General features: G+C 70.0%; 4 protein-coding genes across 4 annotated transcripts in view; 2 read left to right on the top strand and 2 right to left on the bottom strand.

The window, feature by feature from the left end:
- CHLNCDRAFT_134941 (hypothetical protein) overlaps positions 1-1,538 on the bottom strand; it is a gene marked incomplete at both ends in the record, with an annotated part of 3,513 nt that extends 1,975 nt beyond the window's left edge. Inside the window, 5 exons of the mRNA XM_005846905.1 lie at positions 289-410; positions 644-780; positions 1,018-1,073; positions 1,210-1,262; positions 1,489-1,538. Coding sequence (XP_005846967.1) covers positions 289-410; positions 644-780; positions 1,018-1,073; positions 1,210-1,262; positions 1,489-1,538 — 418 coding nt within the window. The remainder of the gene's footprint in view (positions 1-288; positions 411-643; positions 781-1,017; positions 1,074-1,209; positions 1,263-1,488) is intronic.
- Positions 1,539-1,865: 327 nt separating this feature from the next.
- CHLNCDRAFT_35847 (hypothetical protein) lies at positions 1,866-3,400 on the top strand (the record flags this gene model as incomplete). The annotated part of the gene is made up of 4 exons (XM_005847105.1): positions 1,866-2,268; positions 2,466-2,563; positions 2,749-2,959; positions 3,177-3,400. The coding sequence occupies 4 exons, from the start codon at positions 1,866-1,868 to the stop codon at positions 3,398-3,400; spliced, it is 936 nt and encodes a 311-aa protein (XP_005847167.1).
- Positions 3,401-3,784: 384 nt separating this feature from the next.
- CHLNCDRAFT_35844 (hypothetical protein) lies at positions 3,785-6,903 on the bottom strand. The gene is made up of 8 exons (XM_005846904.1): positions 6,824-6,903; positions 6,438-6,493; positions 6,200-6,315; positions 5,933-6,031; positions 5,594-5,748; positions 5,119-5,456; positions 4,477-4,931; positions 3,785-4,328 (listed from the first exon to the last, which is right to left on the bottom strand). The coding sequence occupies exons 1-8, from the start codon at positions 6,829-6,831 to the stop codon at positions 3,927-3,929; spliced, it is 1,629 nt and encodes a 542-aa protein (XP_005846966.1). The 5' UTR covers positions 6,832-6,903; the 3' UTR covers positions 3,785-3,926.
- A 547-nt stretch (positions 6,904-7,450) lies between these two features.
- On the top strand, positions 7,451-9,687 carry CHLNCDRAFT_35843 (hypothetical protein; the record flags this gene model as incomplete). The annotated part of the gene is made up of 6 exons (XM_005847104.1): positions 7,451-7,808; positions 7,993-8,071; positions 8,348-8,456; positions 8,636-8,802; positions 9,028-9,119; positions 9,315-9,687. 6 exons carry the CDS (start codon positions 7,451-7,453, stop codon positions 9,371-9,373), a joined length of 864 nt encoding a protein of 287 aa, XP_005847166.1. The 3' UTR covers positions 9,374-9,687.
- Between the last annotated feature and the right edge of the window lie 2,472 nt (positions 9,688-12,159).

Here is a 12,159-nt window from a genome sequence, read left to right as displayed (position 1 = left end):
TCAAACACATACACCTCCGCGCTGATGGTCTTGGTGGCAATCATGAAGTGGTTCTGAGTGGAGGCGCCAGGCGGGAGGCGCACGGGCGGTGCAGGGCAGTGGGTGGGTGGTGGGGCGAGGCGCTCGGGGCCGGCATGTGGAAGAGGCAGCAAAGCAGGCTGCAATCGCTGAGCCGGACCCCACAGCAGGAGCCAGGTGGCGCCGTGCAGGGGCCAGCAGTTGACGGGCAGGCTACGCCGCGGCTGCTGGCTGTGCGGGCAGCACGTCGGCGGCAGGCGCGGGCGGCACGTGCCTGCGGGCAGTGCCGCGCGCGGTTGACCTCGCCGTCGTGATTGATCTGCTGCACGATGCTGATGCGGCCGGCGGAGGAGCCAAAGCCGCCCACCTCGCCCCGCTCCTCGTCGTACCCCCTGCACGCCAGCCGGTCAGGGCGGTACAGGCAGGCAGGCAGTCAGAACCTGGGGAGTGAGCGCCCCGCTCCACCACACCCCAGCTTTCCTGGCGGTGGCAATGCGGCTCGCCCCCCACTCACGCAGCGCAGGAAGCAGCCTATCCTGCGCCACATGCGCACATCATCCGCCCATCGATGCCTGCCCTCGGCCCAGCCATCCCACCCACCCCACCCCACCCCACCCAGCCGCACCTGCCATCCGTCTCGCTCTCCTCCAGCGGCAGCTGCACCTCGGCGCGCATGAGGTAGTTCTGCTCGCCCTCCGAGGTGTGCGTGCCCAGGATGAGCTGCTGCTTGGAGTAGCCCGCATCGGGCTTCTCCTCTTTGAGCTGCTAGTGAGGGGGCAGGGCGGGGGGTGGCCGCCAGGTGAGCGGCAGGGGCAGCAACGCAGGGCTGCTGCAAGGAAACAAGACGGGGGTGTGGCGCAACACGGACCGCAATACAACAGCCACTTGCATGGGGGCATGCGAGAAAGTTGTGTTGAGGCAAACAGGTGCTGGCCTCGCAGCGCGCATGCCTGCCCCCCAGCTACGGACAGCAGCGAGGCTCCCGCGGCACTGGCTCACCGGCAGCCACTGCACCGTCAGGCTGGGCCACTCCAGCGCGTGTGTGATGACCAGGTCTGCAGCGGCAAGCGGCAGCAGCAACGCAACAGAGTGAAGCAACGCAGCAGTGACAGCGGGCGACGCAACGCAACGCTAGGTCAGAAGTGCAGATGGCTGCAGCCTCAGCCCGAATCCGGGCGTCCCATGGCGCACCATAGAGGAATGGGGTGTTCTTCTTCCAGACCTTGTACTCCTCATTCACCAGCCTGCGTGCGTGCAAGGGGACAGAGGCGGCGGGTGGCGGCGGGTGGGCTGCGAGCGCCCCCGCCTTTGCTGCCCAACCCCGCCCATGCCCCATCGCTCAAGGCAGCGTTGCACGCGCTCAGGGGTAGGTGTGTGGGCGCCTCGAGTCCCAGCTAGTGATGGGCGTGATTTTGGGAGGCCCAGGCTGGCGGCCTCCCGACTGGGCTGCCCTCTGGACCGCGCCCACACCTCTCTTCGACCTCATCGGGGTATTCCTCTGCGTCTCCAGCGGGTGGCATAGTTTCAAGTGTGCGATCACACCTTCCGGGCCGCTCAGGGGTCTACGGCGACCCAGTCAGACCCACAGACGTGCTCGGCACCGGTGGAGGGCTGGCTGTGCGCCTAGAGGAGCCCCAGGCCCAGCTGCAGTACAGGTGTCCTCTGCTGTACTGTGCATGAGCGAAAATTGTGGCCTAGACGCCCCAGCAGTGCGCTATCCCCCTCCTCTGCTGGCGTGCCACACTATCCAGCGCCGGCAGCAGCCCAACCCTACTGTGCTCCATCCTGACGCTTCTTAGTCACTCACCAGCCACTAGCAGGGGCTCAGGAGCAGCGGCATGGGCAACATGGCCAGCAGGGAGGCCAATGCTGCGGCGGCGCCTGCTGCGGCGACAGCCAGCACCAGCGGCGGCGGCGGCGCGCCGCCAGCGGGCGTGTCGGCCGCGGCAGCGGCGGCCGCCGAGTGCCCCGTGCCCGCCGAGTTCCGGCAGCAGGTGTACCGCAACCCCGCGGTGTACAACGTGTACAACCAGCGCATCAACGACCCGGCGGCGGCTGCAGGCGGCGGCAGCGGCCCGCTGGCTGGGCAGGACGTGCTGGACCCCAGCAACATGATGCCGCAGGAGCCCAACCAGCAGCCCTGCCCCGGCCAGCGCAAGCTGCTGTCCACCGACCGCATGCAGTCCAACATCCCCAAGGGAGGCACCGACAGCACCTGGGCCTACCCCTCGCCGCAGATGTTTTTCAACGGTGCGCCTGCCCCTGCGCTGGCCCCTGCCGCCTGCTGCAGCCTGCGCAGCAAGTCCGTCTTGCAATGAATGTGCCTGCAGCTGTGCATCACTGCTGGCCCCTACCCGGCTGCTGCTGCCCACCTAGCCACCCCAAGCGCTCACCCCAACTGCTGCCTCGCCTCCTGATGCACCATCTGCGCCGCTCCCCCCCTGCAGCCCTGAGGCGCAAGGGCAAGGGCGACGACGTGAGCGAGGACGACATGGAGGCAGTGGTGTTCACGCACAACACCATGAACGAACTGACGTGGCAGCAGGTGGGGACAGGCGGAGGGAAGGGAGGTGCTGAGCTGGGCATGCGCCGCCGCTGCGGGCCCGTGCCCACTCGCCTCCTGCTCGCCTCCCCGGCCGGCCGGGCCGCCCAAGCAGCCAGCACACCTCCCACGTCTTGCATTGCGCGGCCCCGAGATGCCGGCCTCCCCCACACAACCGCGCGCCGCAGGTGGCGCGCTGGGAGTCCCTGCACTACAGCGAGTGCGGCATGCCCACCCTGCTGCGCTTCCGCGGCCGCCCCGACGAGCTGTCGCCGCTGGCGCGGCTCAGCTCCTGGCTGGGCGGGCCGCTGCCCTTTGACCGCCACGACTGGTACGTGGACCGGTGCGGGCGGGAGGTGCGCTACGTCATCGACTTTTACTTTGACGACGACAAGGCGGGTGGGTGAGGCTGGGGTGCGCAGCAATGGTGCCCTGTGGCACGCGTGGCGGTGACGTGGCGTGCCCGGGAGAGGCTGTGCAGGAGGCGGCGGGGGCGCACAGCGTGCTCGGCAGCGTGCTGGCCGTCCTGGGGCCTCAGTGCCCCCACCCCGCCCCCCACAAACAACAGCGCCACCCATGCCAACTCCCATCACCGGTGTGCCTGCCCCCCGCCCAGGCTCCCCCGAGGCCTTTGACATCCGCGTGCGGCCAGCGCTGGACTCGCCCGGCGCGGCGCTGGACCGAGCCAAGATGTGGATCTACCAGCACTTTGCGGAGTATGGGCTGCCCTGCCCGGTGACGGGCCACCCCAGCACCATGGGCGGCGCCGCCCAGCAGGCCGCCGCCCAGCAGCAGGCGCAGGCGCAGCAGCAGCAACAGCAGCAGCCCAGCGCCAGCTGAGCGCCATTTCGTACGGCGGCAGCAGCACTCATTTGATCTCATATCCCCCTACTTGTTGCCACTCCCAGCGCCCATTACACTCGTGTTTGCTTGAACAAGGCTTGCCCGTTGTTGGAGAGGTGCAGTGAGTAGGGTTGGCTGGGGGCATCAAAAACATGTGTGTACAGCCCTGCGCTGCGCTGAGAAGTGGTGCAGATGCAGGTGCAGGAATGAGGTCAGCGACAGAGGTGTGTGTGTGGCTGGGTAGCAGAAGCAGACCGATGAAGAGGATGACTGGAGAAAAACTTGGGAGCAGCAGGCTCCCACGCCCTCGCGATGGTACAGGAGGCACAGGCAGGGAGAGGGAGAGAGAGAGGCACATAGGGGCACATGAGCTGCGCAGCTGCGCTTGCGTGGGGCACTGCTGCAGCTGCTGCCGCTGCCGCTGGATGCGGCTGCTGCGGCCCGCTGCCGCAGGGTACTGGTAATATATACAGGGACGTCGCTGCCTGCCCGGCTGGCTGGCTGGCTGGCGGGCGGGGCCGGCTCAGTCAAACAGGCTGCCATAGGGGTGGGGGTCGTCGCAAGCCACCAGTGCCGGGTACAGCGAGCGCCCCCGCGGCGACTCCCCCAGGCCGCCCTGCCGCCCCCACTGGTGCTGCGGGGCGCTGGGCAGCTCCTCGGCCTCCCACTCCTCCTCCTCCTCGCTCTCCACCGCAGCGGCGTGAGCCATCAGCAGCGGCGGCGCCGACGCGGCCGTGGCGGGCGGTGGCTCCTCGCCCCGCTCCTCGCCCGCCGCGGCGGACAGGAACTGCGGCGGCGGCGCCGCCCCGCCTGCCTGCTCCAGCAGCTCATCCAGCGTGGCATACAGCGCGGCGGCGGCGGGCGGCGGCGGCACGCCGCCCGACAGCAGCAGCTGGCGCGCCGTCACCTTGCGGCCATAGAATTGCTGCGTTGGCGGGGGGCGGGGGTGGGAGGAACACGGCAGGGTCGGGATGGGGGCAGGGCCAGGCTGTGGGGCGGGCTCCAGGGCGGCAGGCATGGCCGACACGCTGGTACCACCCAGCACCAGCCCCCCCAGCACCAGCCCTCCCCACCTGGTTGAGCGAGTCCCGCGTGGCCAGCAGGCTTCCCTCCAGCGCCACCCCCGCAAACGCGCCGCGCGTGGAGCTGTAGCTGTACACCAGGGCGCCGCCCGCCAGGTTTGCGAGCGCGGTGGCGGAGGCGGCGCGCCCCAGCGGGCCCGCCGCCAGGCTCACGCTGCCGCCCACGCCCAGCTGCGCGGCGCAGAAGGCGGAGAGGGCGGAGCGGGTGCGCAGCACCAGCACCAGGTCCCGCACCTCCACCCCCACCTGCCAGCCCACTGCGGAGGCCAGGCTGAGCACGGCGCTGGGCGGGGACCAGCCGCCGCCGGGCGCGCGCGCCACCACCAGCCCGCTACCGACGCTGAACGACCAGCCCGCCCCCGCGCGCGCCACAGACAGGATGGCCAGCCCCGCGCAGCCACGCAGGATGGCGGGGGGGATGGAGGCCTCGGAGGGCAGGCTGCCCACTGCAGGCGGCGACAGGGGGTGGGCGGGGGCGGGGCCCGGACGGGAGTCAGTGGCGCGGCGGCCACACACAACAGCCAGCGAGGCGCCGGCCAGGCCCGGGGTCCTGGGGAGCGGTACAGAGGCATGCCTGCTGGCGCCCGCGGCGCGCCGTGCCTCGTGCCTGGCGCCCTGCCCGCGGGGGCTCACCCTTCCTGAAGGCGCGTACGATGTTGGTGGCTGTGTAGATGTCTGTGTCGAGGCGCGAGGTGAGGGGCGGGTTGAGGAGGGAGCGCAGGGCGGAGTAGTCGTACACGTCGTGCACCGGCTGGCGCACCGCGGGCGCGATGCTGCCCGCCAGCAGCGGCTGGATGGGCAGGAGGAGGGCGCGGCAGGCGGCGCACACGCGCTGCGGCTCAGCCAGCTGGAACTTGGGCGGCAGTAGCAGGCGGTCGGCGGCGCAGGCGCCGCAGAAGAGCTGGCCGCAGGAGCGGCAATGGTGGCGCGGGCGCAGCAGGAAGGAGAAGGGCTTGTTGCACCCGGGGCCCCTGCGGCACACGCGCGGCCAGCGGGCGCCGAGGATGTCAGCGCGGAGCAGCCAGCACGGCACCTCCATCATTCACACCCCACCTCCCTTCCTCCCCTTCCACCCACCCTCCCTTCCTCCCCAATCCCGCTCCCTCACCTGCACGTGGCCGAGGAGGAGTCTGGCTCCCAGGGCTGGGGGTCCAGCTCCATCACGCTGCCGCTGCCATCCATCACATCCAGCACGCCCACGTGGGCGGGCGCGCAGCCGCCGCCGCCGCCGCTACTGCTGTGCTTGCAGGCACCCACGTCCACCTGCACCGCCACAGGCAGGGAGGGGAGGCAGGGAGGGAGGGCGCAGGCAGGGTGGGCTGTGCAGGGCGGCTTGGGCAGGCAGCGCCCGGGTGCGCGGCAGGAGGCAGGCAGGGGTCTGGCGCCCGCGGCCATGGCGGGTGCCCGTCGGCGGCACCCGCAGGCGGCGCACCCCCAGGCGGCGCACCCTGGCCGTGGAGTGAACCGCCTGCCAGTCGTCCTCCACCGGCGTGGCGGTCAGCGCCTGCGCCATGCGCATCAGCTCTCGCAGCTCGCAGTTGACGGCCTGGGCGTGGGCCAGGGCGCAGGTGGAGGGTGAGGGGAGATAGGGACTGGGGAGCGGCTGGGCAGTGGCTGGGGAGTGGCTGGGCGGTGGCGGCACGCCGCCCCAACGAGAGCATTGAGCTAGCCGCGCCGCCTGGCTCCCGCCCCCCGCCCTGCTCCATGAGCTCACCAGCGGCATGTCCTGCGGGAATTCGGCGCGGCACAGCGGGCACTGCGCCTGCCGCTGCTGCAGGTAGGCCGTGCAGTGCACGCACAGGTTGTGCCCACAGGGCAGGGTGGTGGGCCCTGCGAGCAGCAGCCAGCAGGGAAGCAGGAGCGCGGAGTGAGAGCGCGGGGCGTTCGGCTCGAGACCTTGGACCCTCTCCCCAGCGTTCTCTTCATTTGTCAGGTCCAGGCGGAAGTCTTACCGCCATAGGTGCCCAGCGTCTCGGTGCACAGGGCACAGGAAGGTAGGCTGCTGTTCCTGCAGCCGAGGGCAAGCCGGCGCACACACAAAGACGGCATGACGAGCCGGCCTGGCGTGGGCCCACCGGGCAGGCTGCTGCAGCGCGGCGTGCAAGTACCAATGAGCTCGGAGCCTCCTTGGCGCTGTCGCAACATGAAAGAGCTGCTGAGGGGAATGGTTGCGGCGCTGGCGCCTGCGCTCCTAAGCGCCTCCAAGCTGCGCCCCCGCCCCCGCCTCGACAGCCCAACCGACGGCTTCAGGCGTCCCGGCAGGGTGCCGACCGCCACATGCACCCGCCCAAGCGCTGCTGCGTCGGCCAGGAGGGGTGCAGCGGCGCGAGAAACCGACCTTGCCATTGCTCCCGACACGGCCGCGTCCAGATCACTTCCCAGGCCGCTCCATGGTTCCGCAGGGCGTCATGGCAGCTCGGAAAGCCTTCGAGCGTCCCCTGAGACTCCTTGGAAAAAATGTACCTACATTGTACTTCCAGGAGGTGACGGCACCGCCCTGGCCCAACTCCCACTCACTCAGAGCACTGCCCAGGCGTGCATAATCTCAGTTTTCAAGCGCAGCCAGGAGACACGTGCCCTGCTCACGGCCATTCCCTCGATCGCGTCCCTGCAGCAAAACTCGCGATGCGGTGGTCCCGCGCCTTGGCACTGGCGCTGCTGCTCGCGCCGGCTGCCCTGGCGCTGGACAAGTACATAGAAGACACAGACCGCTTCCCCGGGTGGCGAGGGGAGCTGCCCGGCGACTTGACGAAGGGGGACACGGTTGGGTTTGGCGAGCTAGGCAAGGTGAGGCACCAAGGATCGGGTTCGGGGCGGCGGGGGCGGGGAGGGGCCCCAGGCCGGCGTCTGGTGCCGGGGGCGGGAGCGGCGACACGCACCCCCTTGCACCCTGGCAGGGGCGCGCTCGCAGGCCGCGGCAGGCCCCAAACTCAACTGCTTTCCCGCCTGCCGCATGCCCAGGCGCATGCCTGGATGGCGCTGCTGCACCACCTCGCCCCGCGCCCACCCTGCCCCCTGCCCAGCCCGCCCGCTCCACCTCGCCCCGCGCCCGCCGCAGGAGCTGTGGCGCGGCAAGGTGGAGCAGGTGTCGTGGCGGCCGCGCGCCTTTGTGTACCACAACTTTTTGTCGGATGAGGAGTGCGAGCACCTGAAGGAGCTGGCCCGCAAGCGGCTGACCAAGTCGACGGTGGTGGACAACAAGACGGGCAAGTCTATGGACTCCACGGTGCGCACCTCCAGCGGGACCTTCCTGGCGCGCGGCGAGGACGAGGTGGTGCGCGCCATCGAGAAGCGCATCTCCCTGGTCACCATGATCCCGGAGGGTGAGCGGGGCCGGGGAGGGTGGGCCCAGCGCAGCCCAGCGCCGGGGCTGGGACCGGTACGGAGCTGGGGAGATGGCATGCAGCATGCTGTGGCGTGCCGTGGGTGGGAGCTGTGGGTCAGCGGCTTGGTTTGGAGGGTGGCCGCCCAGGAGCCTGGCCCCCGCCGCCTGCCCCGCCCCCGCAGAGAACGGCGAGGCGATCCAGATCCTGAAGTACGTGGATGGACAGAAGTACGAGCCGCACACCGACTACTTCCACGACAAGTGAGGCCCGGGGGGTGGGGGGCAGGCCCGCTGCGCTGTGCTGTGCTGTGCTGTGTGTGCTGTGTGTGCATGTGTTGCGGTGCGTGCTGCGGCGGTTGCTTCCTTGTTTGGAGGAAGGGGGCGGACCGGTCATGGCAGGCATCCGCCGCACCTCCTGCTGGAGGGGGTACAGCACCCTGTTCGCTGCCGCACCCCGCCTCCCGCACCCCGCTCGCCCTCACCTCCCCTGTCCCACCCCTGCTGCCCCTGCGTCTGCCCCTGCCAATCCCGCCGCAGATACAACTCTCGCACCGAGAATGGCGGGCAGCGTGTGGCCACCATACTCATGTACCTGTCCACGCCCGAGGAGGGCGGCGAGACGGTGTTCCCCTACGCCGAGAAGAAGGTGGGGGGGCAGGCGGGGATGCGGGGCGCAGGGAGCAGGAGCAGTGATGGCGGAGTAGAAGGAGAGGGGCATGGCAGCGCAGGCAGTGCCGCGGCGTGTGTGGGGCTGGCATGGTTTTGCTCCCCCGCGGCCCGCCGCGCCCAACCCGCACCCCGCCTCTGCTGCGCCGCGGTGTGCAGGTGGAGGGCGAGGGGTGGAGCGAGTGCGCGCGCAAGGGGCTGGCGGTGAAGGCGGTGAAGGGCAGCGCGCTGCTGTTCTACAGCCTCAAGCCCAACGGCGAGGAGGACCAGGCCTCCACACACGGCTCCTGCCCCACGCTGGCAGGAGAGAAGTGGAGCGCCACGCGGTGGGTGGGTGTGGGGGTGTGGGTGTGGGGGTGGAGGTGGAAGGGGAGAGCTGGGTTCCTTGGTTCGCTGGCGGGCCAGCACAGCAGCAGGCCGTGGGCTGCCCTGCGGGGGCGTGCCAGCAGAGCCCAGCCCAGCAGAGCAAGCCCAGCACTGTCGGCCCTGCAGCAGCTCCAGCGGGCTCACTTGTGCGCCACACCGTGGCCGCCACACTGCGCTGCCTGCAGGTGGATCCATGTGGGTGCCTTCCAGCCCGGCGGCGCCAAGGGATGCAAAGACGAGAATGAGAAATGCGAGGAGTGGGCCGTCATGGGCGAATGTGAGTACAATGCTGGGCTGTGCCGCTTGCCGCTGCTGCCAGAGTTGGGAGGCTGAGCAGCTCCTTTTGTCAGGGGTGGATGGGCAGGGGGATGGGTGCGGCCTGTCTAGCGCTCTGCTGCCCGCTGGTGCAACTCTGCCTGTGCGTTACAGCGAGGTGGGCGTGTTTGTTTGTGTGTGGCGTGTTCTGGTGCAGGCCAGAACAATCCCGCGTTCATGAAGAGCAATTGCAAAAAGTCCTGCGAACTGTGCTGAGGCCCTCCTCGCCAGCCAGGCTAGCGCACGGCGCACCACACGCCAGGCAGGCCCCAACCACACGCCCGGTGGTGCACCTGCATCGCAGGCGAATCTAACCCCGGTTTCATGCATGAGAAGTGTCGACTCAGTTGCGAGGTGTGCGACAGAGCCAATAACAAGTTTCTCAAGGCACGGGGAAGAAAGGAGGCGCTAGGAATGTAGCGCAGGCTTGTGACATCTATCTGTCCCCACACTTCCTTTCTGCTTGCTACTCTCCTCTCCTGCTCGCTATCTGTACCTGGTCCTCGCGAACCTGTAAGGATTGATAGGCCCGTTGCAGGTGTGGCAAGCATGTACAGGGGCAGTGCCAAAGCAAAACCCAGTGGATAAGGAGCGGATGAATTCGACAAGCAATAGGGATGGCATCTGCATGCCGCACCAGCCACAATGGCAGAACAACGGGGATGGAGGGCGGCCACACGCGCATGAGCGGTGCGCATGGGGCTAAAGAGAGAGGTCCTTCTGTCATTGTGGGCTGGGGAGTCGAGCAGACACATGGCACATGGCATATTCGAGCACGGGAGCGTGCAATGGCAAGGCACAGGCTGTAAAGGAGCGGGGGAGTTCATACGTTCAACAGGCTGCACGGCCCGCTGCGGGTTGGCAGTGTTCCTAATGAGCAGTGTCAAGGGGTGCGCCGGTTGGATGGGCGCGGTGCTGGGCTGCCGGCGCCGCCGCTCACGGCCCTCCGCCGCTGTTGGTGGGCGCGCTGCCGATGTTGTGCTGCTGCACGTCGTCGGGCAGGGAGCGCAGGATCCACACCATGCGCAGCACGCCGTTGAGGTGGCGCCGCACCTCGCTGCACAGCCCCGTCAGCGTCATGCGCCCAATGGTGCCCAGCTCGGGCAAAAAGTCGGGCGACTCCATTTGGTTCTGCAGGGGAGAGGGAGGGGGGTGAGAAGACAGGGCAGGCAGCGCTGGAGTGAGCGCGGGTGCACGGGGACAGCTGGCAGCGGCTGACGAGCCACCGGCCAGGAGCGACCAGGCGCAGCCCAGCCCCGGGGCAGCCATGTCCAGGCAGCCATGTCCAGGCATCCAAGGCCAGGCCAGGGTGTGCGGGGGGCCCTCACCAGCAGGTTGATGACGCCGGTCATGGCGATGAGGCCCGGGTCTGTGTTGCGGGTCAGCACAGACTTGATGTTCAGCACGCCCGTCTCCAGGGTGGCAATCTGCGGGGGAAGTCGACAGGGGTGGGCAGGGTCGGTGTGGGGGCACAGCATGGATGCAGGAGGGAGGAGCTGGGAGGGCGGGGTGTAGGCAGGCCACAGCAGCCCGGGCCACGCTCGCTCGCTCCGAGCAGCAGCCCGCCAGGCCACACGCCCATCACCCACCCAGCGCACACCACCACACACCACACACCCAGCCCCCTGCCCCTGCACCTTGGCCTGCGTCATGCGCAGCTCCTCCCGCAGCCCCATGTTCTCCTGCATCAGCTTGTCCAGGTCGGCCACGTCGCTGAGCAGCTGGATGGCGCCCGCGCCGCCGCCGCCGCCGCCGCCGCCGCCGGCGGGGCCCTCGCCCACCCGCTGCCGCTTCTCCAGGTGGCTGATCACGGCTGTGAGGTCGGCCAGCTGCGCCTCGTTGATGGCGCTGCCCGCCAGCTGCCCCAGCGGCCCCGTCAGCCCGTTGGCCAGGTGGGCGGACAGGCTGGGGGGCGTCAGCGGCGCGCCGCCGCCGGGGCCGCCGCCGCCGCCGCCGCCGCCCATCATGCCCATCTGCTGCTGCGCCGCCTGCTGGGCCTGCTGCGCCTGCTGCTGCTGCGCCGCCGCCTGCTGCTGCGCCGCCTGCTGCGCCGCCTGCTGGTGCTGCTGCTGGATGAGAGCCAGCAGGCCCTGGGGGGTGCCGCCGCTGCCGGGCGCGTCGCCCAGGGCGCCGCCGCCGCCGTAGCCCATCTGCTGCGCCTGCTGCGCCAGGGACATGCCCCCCTGCTGCATGCCGCCCTGCTGCGGCCCCCGCCCCGCCGCCTGCATCATCCCCTGCGCCGCCAGCAGCCCCGCGTCCCGCTGCTCCTGCTGCTCCTGCTGCTCCTGCAGGGCCAGCAGCTGCGCGCGCTGCTGCGCCTCGCCGCCGCCAAACGCCGGCGGGGGGCCGGCGCCGCCGCCCGCGCTGGCGGGCGCCGAGGGCATGGGCAGCTGCGGCGCCGCCGCCGACCCCTTGCGCCGCTTCTTGGCGGAGGGGGCCCCCGTGTGCTCCAGCGTCAGCTGCAGCACCGTGTCATCCACCATCTCTATCGTCACCGTGTCGCCCTCCTGCACGCCGCACGCCTCCCCAAAGCGGCGCCACCCCTGGATCATGTACTCGTACTTCTCCTGCACGCGAGGCGGTACAGGTGGGGGGTGTGAGGGAGGGAGAGGCAGGCCGGAACAGCAGCGCACCCGGCTGTGGAGCGAGCAAGCAGGCCGGGGACGCTCGACCGTGCCAACGCAGCCCGCATGCACCAGAGGGCGGCGCGCCGGAGCGTGCGCCCGGCTGCCCGGCCAGCCGGCCCGAAGTGATGGCCTGCCTCCCAGGCTCTGCCCGCCGCCGCACGCCTGCCGCCGCGCGCCTTGTTCTTGCGCTGGATGAGCACGCAGTCCCAGAGCTTGCCGCCCATGTCCCGCATGTGGAAGGGGCGCTCCACCAGGTGCTTCATGAACTTGTACACGTACTCGTTGGGCACTACAAACTTGTACTTCGGGGCGCTGCTGCTGGCGGGCAGGACCTGCGGCAGGTGGCGGGGGAGGCAGGAGAGGGAGGCGGAGGGT

Source organism: Chlorella variabilis, assembly GCF_000147415.1.
Source record: "Chlorella variabilis unplaced genomic scaffold CHLNCscaffold_12, whole genome shotgun sequence".
Lineage (NCBI taxonomy): Eukaryota > Viridiplantae > Chlorophyta > Trebouxiophyceae > Chlorellales > Chlorellaceae > Chlorella > Chlorella variabilis.
This window is presented reverse-complemented; position numbering and strand designations above follow the sequence as displayed.

Coding starts and splice junctions, on each gene's coding strand:
- CHLNCDRAFT_35844 (XM_005846904.1), bottom strand. Junction 5,457..5,593: donor TCCTCCTCGGCCACGTGCAG/GTGAGGGAGCGG, acceptor CGTGTGCCGCAG/GGGCCCCGGGTGCAACAAGC. Junction 4,329..4,476: donor CGCGGGACTCGCTCAACCAG/GTGGGGAGGGCT, acceptor CCGCCAACGCAG/CAATTCTATGGCCGCAAGGT.